Genomic DNA, 16,673 nt, shown 5'->3' with positions numbered 1-16,673 from the left:
CAGTAGAGTAGAGGCACTTACAGAAGTTGCACACATGGATAACATTTTTAGTATTCTAGGATCTGGGAAAAATATGGCATTTTATTAACGCATTTCATGCAATTCTACGTTATTTTACATAACTGGAGACTTCAGCAGAATTGTTTTTAATACCACTAAAAATAATCAAAATGGCAGACTGCGTTGACACTGACAAACAGAAAATATGAGACATATGATTAGGCTACAATATGAAGAGGAAATTATTGCCCTAAAAATGCTTTCCAGTTTCACTGACTCACCCAATGATGCGCAGCTCACGTGCCGATGCGCTCATGCCAACAGCCTCTCTCTTTTGTAAAACAATATTTGGAAGTTGATCAAATATGTTGGTAACCTAAAGCATAGTCTTCTCTTTTCAGCAGTAGCCATTTGCTTTACAACCTATGTTTTCCCTCAATTTAAAATATTGTGAAAACTTTAAACAGGTCAACATTTACAAAGCTGCGGGGACAGATGACCAGGATGTGTACTCAAAGCATGCACGGTCCAACTGGCAAGTGTCTTCACTGACATTTTCAACCTCTCCCTGACCCAGTCTGTAATACCTACACGTTTCAAGCAGACCACCATAGTCCCTGTGCCCAAGGAAGCGAAGGTAACCTGCCTAAATGATTACTGCCCTGTAGCAGTCACGTTGGTAGCAATCAAATCAAATGTATTTATATAGCTCTTCATACATCAGCTGATATCTCAAAGTGCTGTTACAGAAACCCAGCCTAAAACCCCAAACAGCAAACAATGCAGGTGTAGAAGCACGGTGGCTTGGAAAAACTCCCTAGAAAGGCCAGAACCTAGGAAGAAACTTAGAGAGGAACCAGGCTATGAGGGGTGGCCAGTCCTCTTCTGGCTGTGCCCGGTGGAGATTATAACAGAACATGGCCAAGATGTTCAAATGTTCATAAATGACCAGCATGGTCAAATAATAATAATCACAGTAGTTGTCGAGGGTGCAATAGGTCAGCACCTCACGTGTAAATGTCAGTTGGCTTTTCATAGCCGATCATTAAGAGTATCTCTACCACCCCTGCTGTCTCTAGAGACTTGAAAACAGCAGGTCTGGGACAGGTAGCAAGTCAGGTGAACAGGTCAGGATTCCATATCCGCAGGCAGAACAGTTGAAACTGGAGCAACAGCACGGCCAGGTGAACTGGGGACAGCAAGGAGTCATCATGCCAGGTAGTCCTGAGGCATGGTCCTAGGGCCCTGGTCCTCCGAGAGAGAGAAAGAAAGAAGAATTAGAGAGAGCATACTTAAATTCACACAGGACACCAGATAAGACAGGAGAAGTACTCCATATATAACAAACTGACCCTAGCCCCCAGACACATAAACTACTGCAGCAGAAATACTGGAGGCTGGGACAGGAGGGGTCAGGAGACACTGTGGCCCCATCCGATGATACCCCCGGACAGGGCCAAACAGGAAGGATATAACCCCACCCACTTTGCCAAAGCACAGCCCCCACACCACGAGAGAGGTATCTTCAACCACCAACTTACCATCCTGAGACAAGGCCGAGTATAGCCCACAAAGATCTCCGCCACGGCATAACCCAAGGGGGGGCGCCAACCCAGACAGGAAGATCACATCAGTGACTCATCAATTAAGTGCTTTGAAAGGTCGGTCATGGCTCACATCAACAGCATCCTCCCAGATACCCTAGACCAACTCCAAATTGCATACCTCCCCAACAGATGATGCAATCTCAATCGCACTTCACACTGCCCTTTCCCACCTGGACAAAAGGAACACCTATGTGAGAATGCTGTTCATTGACTACAGCTCAGAGTGCAACACCATAGTGCCCACAAAGCTCATCACTGAGCTAACTGGATCCTGGACTTCCTGATGGGCCTCCCCTAGGTGGTAAGGGTAGGCAACAACACGTCTGCCATGCTGATCCTCAACATTGGGGCCCCTCAGGGGTCTGTACTCCCTGTTCACCCATGACTGCAAGGCCAAACACGACTCCAACACCAAACACGACTCCAACACCATCATTAAGGTTGGTGACGACACAATAGTGGCAGGCCTGATCACCAACAATGATGAGACAGCCTATAGGGAGGAGGTCAGAGACCTGGCAGTGTGGTGCCAGGACAACAACCTCTCTCTCAATGTGAGCAAGACAAAGGGGCTGATTGTGGACTACAGCAAAAGGTGGGCTGAACAGGCCACCATTAACATCGAAGGGGCTGTAGTGGAGCGGGTCGAGAGTTTCAAGTTCCTTGGTGTCCACATCACCAACAAACTATCATGGGTCCCCAGATCCTCAAAAAGTTCTACAGCTGCACCATCGAGAGCATCCTGACCGGTTGCATCACCGACTGGTGTGGTAAATGCTCGGCATCTGACCGTAAGGTGCTACAGAGGGTAGTGTGTGCGGCCCAGTACATTTGGATAGTTACTTCACTACTACCTACTTGTACAAATGACCTTGACTAACCTGTACCCCCACACATTGACTCAGTTTATTTGGTAAATATTTTCTTAACTCTATTCAGTGCATGTGACAAATAAAGTTTGATTTGATAGGTCTGTTTTTTCACTGACAGATTTTCTCCAGTCAAGAACGTGCTGCGACAATCCACAGCGAGGGCTATTTAAAAAAAAAGAATCTATTGATCCTCTGTGGCTAAATTATAGGCCATATCATTGTGTAGTAGGCTATTCTGAATTATTTCATTTATTTCTGAACAGACAGCAGTAATTCTAAAGCTTTGGCAAATGTATTTCAATGTATAAGGGGTGCTGCAGTTACTTCAGAACCCTTCGCGTGGCGATGATTCTATAAGGAAATGATGATGTGCAACGCTAGAGAGATGAGAGTTGCAGGCTCATTCATGTCTATCAGAGCAGATCATAGAAAGTGAATCTCATTCTACCTATGTGAGAGATACTGGCGCGCTTCTCACACAGCGACGTCTGTTTGGTCTCAAACATAGGTTACAATGTTGCGCAAACCATAAACCCGGGCCGGCCCAACCAAAATCAACTCTTAGAATATTAGGCACCAGCGGAAAATCAACCTTTTCACATTATGTTCTGTTGTGGGGGCATGAGAATGAACGAATAGGCAACTCGAATGAACTTTGATTGCTTTTATTTGAATTTTTACATTGCAAAAAGGGGAGAGAAAATACATTCATGCCACGAGAGGTACGGGATTCAGACAAATCGTTTCTGGAAGAAAACCTCCAAAATGTAGAGTCTCAAATTAAGCACTGGTTTAGAGTAAAAAGTGTATAGTGTTCAGGGTAGCCATGTCCACGATTTTCCGGGAAAATGTTGCTAGTGAAAATGTATTTGTCATGGGTTGTGGGATTTTGGGCTACATCTAAATTGCACTGCGTCCATCATGGCATTTCTCTTATTTTTTTTGTATCTATTAATTTTACTGTGACCTGCTGCTTCTGATTATCAGACAATGAGGCAGGCAGTTGCTGAGTGAGTGTGTGGGCCAGATGCATGTATGTGTGTGTGTGTGTTAGATGAATGTATGTGTGTGTTAGATGAATGTATGTGTGTGTTAGATGAATGTATGTGTGTGTGTGTGTGTGTGTGTGTGTGTGTGTGTGTGTGTGTGTGTGTGTGTGTGTGTGTGTGTGTGTGTGTGTGTGTGTGTGTGTGTGTGTGTGTGTGTGTGTGTGTGTGTGTGTGTGTGTGTGTGTGTGTGTGTGTGTGTGTGTGTGTGTGTGTGTGTGTGTGTGTGTGTGTGTTGAGATGAGCGCTGTAGCAGGCAGTGTTGCCAACACATTTTCTGGGTAAGTTGCTAGAGGCAGGTTGATTTGTTGCTAAATGTTGCTAAATGACGTTGTGATGTCGTAATGTAAAACTGCGTCATTAAGTAGAATACACAATAACGTTTCTCAAATTGACTTGCCATCTCTGCAAAAAATATGATTTGACATTTGTTCAGGTACAGACACCCACTCTTTTCTATACTTATGGCAGTACGCTTTTGATTGGGATATGTTGATTGATGTTGTATGTTCTGTTCAAGATCAAACATTTGTGACCAACTATATTCATTGAGTTTAGCTCGTGCCGCAGTCAGCCAACAATTATTGGCAATTTGCCCAAATTGCTGCTTGCCTGCTGCTGCCTGTACACGAGCTGAGCGCCTGCTGCTGACGTCACTCACAATGCACTATTGCAGCCAGGCACGTGTGTTGTGACTGAGAGAAAATCGTTTTTGTGTCATTTAGAGGGAAAATGTGTGCATTGTAGCATTTGAGTCACTTTTCAAAAGTTGCTAAAAGTTCCAAACAAACTTTTGATAAATTTGTTGCTAGGTGCTGTTTAAAAAAAAAGGTTGCCAGGGTAGTCTGAAAAGTTGCTAAATTGGCATCACTGGCAGCAGGCAGCTGAATCACGTAAATGAGGAAAGCAGCACGTGCGCTCACACCTTGACAAGTGATGTGAGAACAACGAACTGACGGCACTAGCTATCTAATATGGAGACACTTATTCGATACATGTGGCAACTCCTCTCTTGAGGCTAGTTTTCAGGCCTTTGTGCAGGTTTTGAGTGGTCATACATAGACTGGACATTGTAGCTAAACCTGGCAACTCTGATAGTGTTGCCTCGATTAGTCACTAATCCTTTTTCACAAATCTTTTTTCTCACCCACTTCTCTGCAGCCACATTCTGCTCTAACCCCCAGTTTGCCATCAAATTGGATGATGTGGATGATGACCCTCATGATGGCAAGGATGGCTGCACCTTCTTGGTGGGCCTCATGCAAAAAGACAGCCGCAAAGAGAGGAGATTCAGCCGGGACCTCAACACCATTGGCTTTTCAATATACCAGGTGCAACATCACCACCCCAATTTATTCACTTAATCCATAACTGGCCAACCCTCCACCTGTGTATGCAGGCATTTGTTCCAGCCCTGCCTGATAGGGCCAATGCAGCTATTTTTATCTCAATGTTTAAATCATTTCTGGGTAACAATGAGGTTCCTTAGTGTAATAGTTTCCCATTAAAATTGTCAAAAAGAAACAAACAGCTTTTTTTTTGGTGGGGGGGGGGACAACTTCACAAGCAAGACTTTTGCTAGGACTGTCTGGGAGTTGTCTGAGTGAGGGGCCTAATGGGAGGGATATGTAACCTGAAAACTAGCTGTTATCGGCAGAGAGGTTTGGAACTCTCTTTGTTATTGGTCTATGAACTTACACCACCTGGTGATGTCACCAGGTAAGCCAAAACTCCACCCATGCAAAACCTGCTAATTAGAAGGTCCTGTTAAAATGTTTTTTTTTTCAACCAGCAACTATCAGAAAATAACACTGATCATATTTGTTTTACACTTTTACCGCATTAGTTTAATCAGCTGTTGTACAATATGATACAAAACACAGAATTCTTTTTTCTTCTATAAATCAGCTGTTTATGATATCATGCATTCGCTGAATGAGGTGTTTTAGAGCAGGGCTGGAGCAAAAGCATGCATACCCAGTAGTTCTCAGAGAGGAGAGTTGGCTACTCCTGACTTAATCCATTTTAAAATGATATGGTCAAATCTGTTAATATTCTGATGTTTGTTTTGTTTTTCAGGTTCCTGATGAGGTATGTATGGTACATAAACACATACAATGAAAGAAACTCAAGCATAATTATAGATACACTATAAGGCCATTTTCATGCTGATCTGTTCATATCACATTCTCAACTTATTATGAGCCAAAATATGAGTACAGTGTCGAATGCACAAAAAGCAAGGTAATATGTTGTTTGAAACCAATGTATAATGTAATTCCACAAGGTAGACTACAGTAACAAGGCCCTATCCTCTGTGTTTGATGGCAGTATAAGGGCCGCACCAACATCCACCTGGGCCCAGATGTGCTGCTGAGACAGAAGTCTGTGGCAATGAGCAATACCTTCATCAACCTGCGGGAGATCTGTGACCGCTTCAAGTTGCCCCCCGGGGAGTACGTCATCATCCCCTCCACGTTTGAGCCGCACAAGAAGGGCAGCTTCCTCTTGAGAGTCTTCGCCGAGAAGCATGCTGCCACCAGGTGGGCCCCGTGTTTATGAAGAGGTTATACAGCCTGCAATAGAGTGGGACTATACCATTTTTATAGTGATTATTTGAAATACATTATTAAGTCGTAAGGCATGTGAATAGGTCCACATGTGTCTTATTGTTTTATTAACATTCTTGGTTTTATGTTTCTAGATGCTGTTGTGAACACTAACGTTTTATATAATGTAGGCCTATGTAGCAAACACGGAAGTGTTTTTAAAAATAATGCAGGCCTTTATAGCGAATGGGGATCCACTCGTGCTGACAATTTGTTTTATGGCACAGCTGGGTAAGACGTTTCAGGAGGGCGGTCATGTGTGTTTGTGAGGCAGAGAGGTCCTGGGTTCGAGCCTCGGTATGAGCCGAATCAGGAGGAAGTGGTACTCGCTAATGAAGCAACGTGACATTATTGACACTTACATGAGTTCGATCATACATTTCCATTCAATTTGAAAATGTAGCTTTGTTTCCAGGGCACAATGACAAACATATGTACAAACGTGATGCGTTTATCATATGGTGTATGTTATATGTATATCTTTCTATGTGTTTTGTTGCAGTCCAATGGAAGAGGATATCAGTGTGGAAGTTGACGAGGTACATCATAGTTATTATTTCTTGTCTTTTGATCTCAACATCTTCCAACACAATTTTGTTTTTATGTTTACTGAGGTGTTTCCGTCTGGATATTTCAAGTGCAACATAATATTTAAACAGAGATTTATGAACGTTTAAAAAATATACGTTTACCCTTTCTAGCCTGATATTACAGAGGGTGATGTGGATCCCTACTTCAAACGTCTATTCTTGCAGATTGCTGGAAGCGTATGTATTTCTATATTATTTTTGTTCTTTATTTAAATCAGTCACATAACAATCTTATTTTTCTTTCTAATATATTAATTTAATCTTGACAGGATTCCGAAGTTTCTGCCTTCGAACTTCAAAAGATTTTAAACAGAGTGGTAACTCAGAGTGAGTAAAGGAGATGTATATACATTGTGATGCATCATCTGTGATGAGACACAGTGGGTCTATATTTGCCAACATTAGAAAAAGTTTCAATTTAAACCTTTTCTCCACCCCAATTAAAATTGTTGACGTGGTTGCATGTGATAAAATGCTACATTTGAGTTGTTCCCATTACATATTTGTTTTTACACAGGTGCTTCTACACCTGCATTGCTTGCTGTTTGGGGTTTTAGGCTGGGTTTCTGTACAGCACTTTGAGATATCAGCTGATGTACGAAGGGCTATATAAATACATTTGATTTGACATAAACTGGCACATTTAACCCTATGCTAACCTGACCAAGTGGCAGTGATTATGTCCGGTGTACAAATGTTGACGAAGGTGGACGTGATTTAACACTTTTTCATGAAAATGTTCTTAACAGAAGTTTAAAAAATAATCATTAAAAAACGGTTACTAAAAAACACGCAAAATCTCAACTAAACGATAAGCTCACAGTGTAGCGAACTTGGTTCCTGTGTAATTTTTGCAGTTTGTGGCAAGTTGGAATCCCAGGAGTTTTTTTTCATTTGAAATGTAGAATTACATTTATTGTGATAGTGTTATCCAAAGTACGCCCAAAACCTTGTAAATGAAGATTACAAATATATTTGTAGAGGAGCTTCTTGGAGTCCCTATTGCAGACTAACATATAAGCTACTGCTACAGTGGTGTAACGTTAACGTTAGTGCTGCCGATGTGCACCGAAGCGACGCTTCTCAGAATGGTGCTTGTTTAATAAAGTTTAGATCAAAGCGGAATCAATGTCTCGCAAGATCACCTACAGTAACTGTCCAGTGTTTCCAGATTTCTAGGAAATATTACCTCTATTTACTTACAATATGAGTGAAATAGCTTTTCTTCCTAAAATTGGTCATTAAAAAGCAGCTTTTCTGTGTTGGAATGGTGTAGGTATACTCCAACAAAAGAATGGTATGGGTATATACTGGTCATTAAAAATATTAATCAAAGTAGACAGCTGATTGGCAAGCTCATCCACCTCTAGAACGCTGATTGGCCTGTTTATCCTTCTCAGGAGTATGACATCATACTCTATGACGAAATAGCAAACGTTTTTGAAAGTGTTTTTAAGATACATGTTTGAGGTGTGGGTTTTTCTCTCCAGTTTATGCTTTGGCCACAAATATGAGTATAGGACGAGTCAACAAAATTATTTGGGTATGAGTTAAAAGAATATGAACTTTTAAAAGTGAGATTATCACTGGACACTTAACTTTAAGGATTAATTCTTATTCTATATAGGCCTAGCATACCGAATATACTGAACATAATGGCATAGTATAACGTTACTGTTAGACCAAAACGTCTTAATTTCTTATGTAGGCTACACTTACAACATTTGACATGCATTATAATCATCCAGTTCATCGCCTATTTGAATCGATCATCGAGGACCAGCAGAGAACAGTTTTTTCCTAAACAAAAAAGCTTGACACGAGTGGGACTCGAACCAACTGATACTGTACCCCACAAATTCACAGTTAACCAGTTTAGTGTGTATGCCACCTGGCAGTGATTGTAATAGAGGTACATGACAGCTTTTTATTTTTTATTTTTTACAATGTACGATAAACTGAAATGTTGTGTAGACCTCCTTTATCTTTTTCCTGTAAAACACATGGATGTGTGAGAAACGGATAAGCAAAAACATGTGATTTTTTTCTTCATATATACGAAAAAACATTCCTTTTTAATGTTGTCTAACGTTAGAAGCTAGTAGCCTAGTCAATGATTCATCATGCAATATTGGGACACGACACTTTACAGACCAAGTGAAAGAAAAGTAAACCTTTCATTTGGAGGTTTAAAATATCCCTCTGGTGGCCAAATGGACCTATTTTAAGAAACAATAAATATGCCAGGTTATCTTATGGGAAGCGTTGGCCAGTAACTGAATGGTCACTGCTTTGAATCCCTGAGCCAATTAGGTAAAAAAATCTGTTGATGTTCCCTTAAGTTGGTCTGGATAACTGACTAAAATGCACATGTAGTATTGTATCACGTGCAACAACATTTTTTGAATTGGCTGATGTGCATTTTGAGACAGATAAAATGTCAACTTAAATATTCACCAGTATGGACCCAGTATGTGTTAACAGTACGGTATATTAGCTTTACTTGTTGCCACTCTGTTTTCAAGGATCTCACGTCAAAACGGATGGATTTAGCCTCGAGACCTGTCGTCACATCATCAGTCTGTTGGATGTATCCTTTCCTACAGTAGCATGAGCCATTCATTCTCAATATGATATGGAAAAATGCACATTTTACTTTTCAACATGTGGTATTAGGAAATTGTTCCTGTGTGGCACAGTTGGTTGACCATGGCGCTTGCAACGCCAAAAGTTGTGGGCTCGGTTCCCACAGGGGAAAATGTATGCATGCACTACTGAAAGCCGCTTTGAATAAGTGTCTGCTAACTGGCATATATTATATCTGTCTTGACCACAATCAGATGGATGGCAATGCAAAGTTGGGCCTGGTTGAGTTCCATACTGTGTGGACTAAGATCCAGAAGTATTTGGTAAGATTAAAGTCAGAGACTGTGCTGAGTGTACAGCATTGAAACTGGTATTATTACTCGTATTCGAGTCTGTCAATAATTTCGATGTCTTATAGGAAATCTTCAAAAGTCACGACTCTGACAACTCTGGCACGATGAGCACCCACGAGATGAGGGAGGCGTTGACTGAAGCAGGTATTGTTAAGAAACATTGACTTATCTAACCATTTAATTTACAATGTACAAAACATGCTCTTTCCATGACATAGAATGACATAGAATGTCTTATTGATGTCACTTGTTAAATCCACTTCAATCAGTGTATGTAGATGAAGGGGAAGAGACCGTTTAAAGAAGGATTGTGTATGTGTGCCATTCAGAGGGTGAATGGGCAAGAAAAAAAGATTTACAGTAGGTGCCAGTAGGGCTATCGTAGTAGCTGCAGGCGCCATGGCCGCGGGAACATGTTTTGGGGGGTATTTTTCCCCCTACTGTGCTGACGACAATTTTTCTCTGCTCATACAGGAGTAATAAAGGCCTAGTGCACTAAATGTGATTTTTTTCTCACATTATTATAATACTTAAAATATATATATAAATTATTGTTTTAATTGTAATTTATCAGGGGTTCTCAGCACCCCTATCCGTGGCTATGCCAGGCACACCGGTTTGAATGTGTCGAACTGCAACGCTGCTGGGGTTTTCATGCTCAACAGTTTCCCGTGTGTATCAAGAATGGTCCACCACCCGAAGGACATCCAGCAAACTTCACACAACTGTGGGAAGCATTGGAGCAAACAGGGTCAGCATCCCTGTGGAACGCTTTCGATACCTTGTAGTCCATGCCCTGACAAATTTAGTCTGTTCTGAAGGCAAAGGGGGGTGCAATTCAATATTAGGAAAGTCTTCTTAATGTTTTGTACACTCAGTGTAGTTTAACAGAAGGGTATTAGAAATCTACCTATGTGCGGGCCTCCCGAGTGTCGCAATGGTCTAAAGCACTGCATCACAGTGTTGAGACGTCACTACAGCCTGGGGTTCGATCCCACGGCTGGCTATGTGTCATAGCCAGCCGTGACCGGGAGTGCCATAGGGCGGTGCACAATTCATCGGGATAAGGGGAGGGTGTGGCCGAGGGGGCCTCCTTGGCTCATTGTGCAATAGTGACTCCTTGTGGAGGGCCGGGCGCATGTAAGCCTGACAGCTGACTTCAGCTGAATGTTGTTTCCTCCGACACATTGGTGTGGCTGGCTTCCGGGTTAAGCAAGCAAATCTTAAGAAGCAGCGTGGCTTGGCAAGTGAGGTTTCGGAAGACACTTGACGTTCACCTCTCCCTTTGGGGAGTTGCAGCAATGAGAAAATGGAGTATTGCCCTTCAGGAAAACATTGCCAACTGTACACTAGCACAGACATAGAGTCAATAGAACACACTCTTTCATTTATAGAGAACTTCTTTAAAACACATTTAAAGGTGTGAATTAGTGGTAGTTTCGCAAGCCAATGCTAACTAGTGTTAGCACAATGACTGGAAGTCTACAGGTACGCTAGCTGCTTGTGTATGCTATCTCGCAGTATCCCTTTAAAGTCACATTAATGTGGCTACCTCTTACTTACTGTATGCTACCCCTACCACAACTACTACTACCGGAGGGGCTCTTACTATTGTAATATTGTAATATTATCAATTCAAATGCATTTGTTAACTGTAAATATTTATTAGAATGCAGCATTACGCTGTTTCATTTACCCCCATGTCACACAACATTTACATGGGTCAGTCAATAACAAATTGTTGTATTAGGACTTTGGTTGAAATGCTGGGCCAGGATTTTATTATTGTGTTTATTATTGTCGCAGGATTTCAGCTTAACAGCGAGGTGCTCCAGCTAATTGTGTCCCGCTACGCTAACTCAGATTACTCCATGGACTTTGACTGCTTCATGGGCTGCCTGATACGACTGGAAATGCTATTTAGTGAGTGGTTTTTGACTTCATAATGTCTTCTAATAAGAGGTGGTTCCAATGAGTCAATCCAGAGCATGGTGCTTGCATCTCTGGATATTGTACACTATAAATTGCCTTGGATAAAAGTGTCTGTTCCATGACCATTATTATCATCATTCTTATAAATAAAAACTTAACTATCTGGGGAAAGCCCATGAACTGAGTGTGCACAGGATATTGTTTTAAATTAACATTTATAAAGTTACTACAATCAAATTAAAAGGTATTAGCAATACCTGTTATGGGCAGGCAGATTCTCAGAGTCAGAATCACCTTGTATTTATCTCTCTCTCTCTCTCTCTCTCTCTCTACTAGAAATGTTCAAAACACTTGACAAACATGACAGTGGGAAGATCGAATTGGATGCATTGCAGGTATGTCTTCACATCTAATCGTTAATTCATTCATTTAATAAATATTTTCCTGATTGTTTCCAATCAATTCTGAACGATTTTGTGTTTGTGTTCATGTTTTTCAGTGGGTCTGCCTGGGCCTCAATTAAGATTCCAGAGATAATAATCTACTACAGGGACAGATGAAGACAAACAACTCAATTGCATTGGACTCTACGGCAAAAATTTCTCAATGTGTTATTTTACTGTTGCTTTTATTGAATGAGACTTGGACAAAATCATTTATAGGGCTCTTGTCTACAATAGCCTATGGATCACTCTACACCAGGGTTGGGGTCAATCAGATTGAAAAAAAAACATTTTATATTTTACCATAAAACATATTGAGACCTAGGTCTCTTATTCAAATGTGCCCTGCGCAATACAACAACAAAAATATACACATTATGGGAAGCACAAGTAAAACATCACAAATCACGCAGAAAAACAGTTACATTCCTACACAATTAAGTCCCCGGTCAATACTCTAAACTGCCCCGAACAGCACCAGAATATTAAGATGAAATGTATTTTGAATTTTGTCCCAGCAGCACAGTGCTTTAAAAGTAAAAAGCAGATTTACCGAGCTTGGTGGAGACCCTAGGAACCTCAAGATTTAACCAATCCAAATGGGGCCTTGTAAACGAAAACAGAGTAATGTAGAGATCTACGGATCTTTAGCGAAGTCCAGCCAACCTATTGATACAGTCTGCAGTGATGAGTATCACAACGGTCACCTGTAACAAACTGAAAGGCACAATGGTAGATGGCATCCAAAGAACCATCTAACGAGGGAACATGTAGTTCCTCTGAAACATTCTTACAACATGGATTTTGTTTTGCCCGTACATATAATTAATTTCAACTCAGAATTGAAATTTGAATTGAGACATGAAAAGTCTCATTCATATAAGTAAAAGCATCTGCCACTAGCCATAGCACTGCAAAATATTGAATATAGCATTTAAAATAATAACTTGATTATCACTTAAATATGTTTATTTTATGTTTCGTTTTTTTGGATGTTAGATTGTAACTATATTCATGATATACAGGGAGCTCCAACAGTATTGGGACTGTGACAATTTGTTTTGTTTTGAAATGATACAATGACTTATGAGGTTGAAGTGCAGACTGTCAGCTTTAATATGAGGGTATTTTCATCCATATCGGGTGAACTGTTAAGAAAATACATCACTTGTAGGGGACCAAAAGTATTGGGACAAATTCACTTACACTGTATGTGTATTAAAGTAGTCAAAGGTTTAGTATCAGTCCCAGATTCCTAGCACACAATGATTACATCAAGCTTATGACTCCACAAACCTGTTGGATGCATTTGCTGTATGTTTTGGTTGTTTCAGATGATTTGGTGCCCAATAGAAATGAATGGTAAATAATGTATTGTGTCATTTGAGTCACTTTTATTGTAAATAAGAATATAATATGTTCCTAAACAGTTCTACATTAATGTGGATGCTACCATGATTAAGGATAGGGAATAATGATGAGTGAATGTTACAGATGCAAAAAATAAAGACATGCTAACCTCTCACAATTACAATAAGGAAGTTAGCATTTTTGGGGGGTATGATATTTGTGCGTCTGTCATTTTCTCACTCATTATTCCCTATTCATTAAGGACTATCCTTAATCATGACTATTCATTATTCCCTATTCATTAAGGACTATCCTTAATCATGACTATTCATTAAGGACTATCCTTAATCATGACTATTCATTATTCCCTATTCATTAAGGACTATCCCTAATCCTGACTATTCATTAAGGACTATCCTTAATCATGACTATTCATTAAGGACTATCCTTAATCATGACTATTCATTAAGGACTATCCCTAATCATGACTATTCATTAAGGACTATCCTTAATCATGACTATTCATTATTCCCTATTCATTAAGGACTATCCTTAATCATGACTATTCATTATTCCCTATTCATTAAGGACTATCCTTAATCATGACTATTCATTATTCCATATTCATTAAGGACTGTCCTTAATCATGACTATTCATTAAGGACTATCCTTAATCATGACTATTCATTATTCCCTATTCATTAAGGACTATCCTTAATCATGACTATTCATTATTCACGATTCATTAAGGACTATCCTTAATAATGACTATTCATTAAGGACTATCCTTAATCATGACTATTCATTAAGGACTATCCTTAATCATGACTATTCATTATTCCCTATTCATTAAGGACTATCCTTAATCATGACTATTCATTATTCCCTATTCATTAAGGACTATCCTTAATCCTGACTATTCATTATTCCCTATTCATTAACCTGTTACTCCTACCCCCTACTTTTGCGAACATTCTGTTAAAAATCGCGCAACATTTCAGCGCCCTGCTGCTCATGCCAGGAATATAGTATATGCATATGATTAGTATGTGTGGATAGAAAACACTCAGACGTTTATAAAACTGGTTAAATCACGGCTGTGACTATAACAGAACGTGCGTTTCATCGAAAAGCGCAGGAAAATCTGATCACTGAAAATGGAAATATATATCCATCCGCCACTTCAACCAATTGATAAAGGCGAACCACAATAAATGGGGCTGAGGTTGCAATACCTACAGCTTCCACACGATGTCAACAGTCTTGTCATTTGCCTAGGCTTTGTTTCTTGGTCAAACGAACAAGACACAAGCCATTTGTTCAAGCCTCCGACCGGATATTTTGGTTGAGATTTACCTAGACATTATTTCCAGACGGACAGCTAAAGAATATACTTCGCCTCGTGATCAATTTGATCGCTTATTAAGGACTATCCTTAATCATGACTATTCATTATTCCCTATTCATTAAGGACTATCCTTAATCATGACTATTCATTATTCCCTATTCATTAAGGACTATCCTGAATCATGACTATTCATTATTCCCTATTCATTAAGGACTATCCTTAATCATGACTATTCATATTATTCACGATTCATTAAGGACTATCCTTAATCATGACTTTTCATTATTCACGATTCATTAAGGACTATCCTTAATCATGACTATTCATTATTCCCTATGCATTAAGGACTATCCTTAATCATGACTATTCATTATTCCCTATTCATTAAGGACTATCCTTAATCATGACTATTCATTATTCCCTATTCATTAAGGACTATCCTTAATCATGACTATTCATTATTCCCTATTCATTAAGGACTATCCTTAATCATGACTATTCATTATTCACGATTCATTCAGAACTATCTGTAATCATGATATAGCATCCACATTAATATAAAATACAGACGCACACGTATCCTACCCCCCCCAAAAAAAATTCTAACCTCCCCTGTTATTGTAATGATGAGAGGTTAACATGTCTTGAGGGTCTGATATTTGTGCGTCTAACTTCCTCACTCGTCATTATTCACAATTCATTCAGGACTATCCGTAATCATGGTAGCAGTCACATTAATATAGAAGTGTTTAGATACATATTATATTCTTATTTACAATAAAAGTGACTCCAAAAAGAGACAATACATTATTGACCTTTCTATTGACTGTGTACAAAAAGTGCTGTAATTTATCAATGCTTCACCCGATATGAATGGAAATACCCTCAAATTAAAGCTGATAGTCTGCACTATAACCTCAATAGTCCTTGTATCATTTCAAATCCAAAGTGCTGGAGTACAGTGCCCAAAAAACAAAATGTGTCACTGTCCCAAAACTTTTGTAGCTCACTGTATCAGAACCACTTGTATAGAATAAATAAATAAATAAGACATTTTAAATTCAATCAATCAATTCAGTGTCCTTTCATTCCAATTCATATTCTACATATAGCCTTATTAAAATTCAAGAATTCAATTGGAATTAAAGCGCAATTATAAAATATATTCTGTATCGAATATCGCTCTCGTGCTATACTCATACATATGATTTAATTGCACGTGTCATTACCGGTACAGAATTATAAATTATTTGTACACTGAAATTGACTCAATATATATAGATTTCCTAAAATAAAATCACTTAGAGCAGATTTCCTGGTGATTTAACAGTCTTTTCTGTCCAACAACAAATTATTTTACACAGTATATATATACAGTGGTGAGAACAAGTATTTGATATACTGCCGATTTAGCAGGTTTTCCTACTTACAAAGTACTTACAAAGCATGAGGTCTGTCATTTTTATCATAGGTACACTTCAACTGTGAGAGATGGAATCTAAAACAAAAATCCAGAAAAATCACATTGTATGATTTTTAAGTAATTAATTTGCATTTTATTGCATGACATAAGTATTTGATCACCTACCAACCAGTAAGATTTCCGGCTCTCACAGACCTGTTAGTTTTTCTTAAAGAAGCCCTCCTGTTCTCCACTCATTACCTGTATTAACTGCACCTGTTTGAACTCGTTACCTGTATAAAAGACACCTGTTCACACACTCAATCAAACAGACTCTGACCTCTCCACAATGGCCAAGACCAGGGAGCTGTGTAAGGACATCAGGGATACAATTGTAGACCTGCACAAGGCTGGGATGGGCTACAGGACAATAGGCAAGCAGCTTGGTGAAAATGGAAGAAGTTCAAGATGAAGGTCAATCCCTTGATCTGGGGCTCCATGCAAGATCTCAACTCGTGGGGCCAATGATCATGAG

The 16,673-nt window shown here is 39.6% G+C and overlaps 1 protein-coding gene across 1 annotated transcript in view; it reads left to right on the top strand.

Annotated features, from left to right (window-relative positions):
• capn8 (calpain 8) overlaps window positions 1-13,599 on the top strand; it is a 28,555-nt gene extending 14,956 nt beyond the window's left edge. Inside the window, exons 10-21 of the mRNA XM_046311937.1 lie at window positions 4,687-4,856; window positions 5,605-5,616; window positions 5,857-6,068; window positions 6,637-6,673; window positions 6,836-6,901; window positions 6,994-7,051; window positions 9,250-9,314; window positions 9,565-9,633; window positions 9,729-9,807; window positions 11,470-11,586; window positions 11,932-11,990; window positions 12,095-13,599. Coding sequence (XP_046167893.1) covers window positions 4,687-4,856; window positions 5,605-5,616; window positions 5,857-6,068; window positions 6,637-6,673; window positions 6,836-6,901; window positions 6,994-7,051; window positions 9,250-9,314; window positions 9,565-9,633; window positions 9,729-9,807; window positions 11,470-11,586; window positions 11,932-11,990; window positions 12,095-12,118 — 968 coding nt within the window. The 3' untranslated portion in view covers window positions 12,119-13,599. The remainder of the gene's footprint in view (window positions 1-4,686; window positions 4,857-5,604; window positions 5,617-5,856; window positions 6,069-6,636; window positions 6,674-6,835; window positions 6,902-6,993; window positions 7,052-9,249; window positions 9,315-9,564; window positions 9,634-9,728; window positions 9,808-11,469; window positions 11,587-11,931; window positions 11,991-12,094) is intronic.
• The last annotated feature ends 3,074 nt before the right edge of the window (window positions 13,600-16,673 follow it).

The sequence above is a fragment of the Oncorhynchus gorbuscha genome, linkage group LG18 (assembly GCF_021184085.1).
Source record: "Oncorhynchus gorbuscha isolate QuinsamMale2020 ecotype Even-year linkage group LG18, OgorEven_v1.0, whole genome shotgun sequence".
NCBI classification, from domain to species: domain Eukaryota; kingdom Metazoa; phylum Chordata; class Actinopteri; order Salmoniformes; family Salmonidae; genus Oncorhynchus; species Oncorhynchus gorbuscha.
The sequence above is the reverse complement of the archived record's forward strand: the minus strand, read 5'-3'. Positions and strand labels throughout refer to the sequence as shown.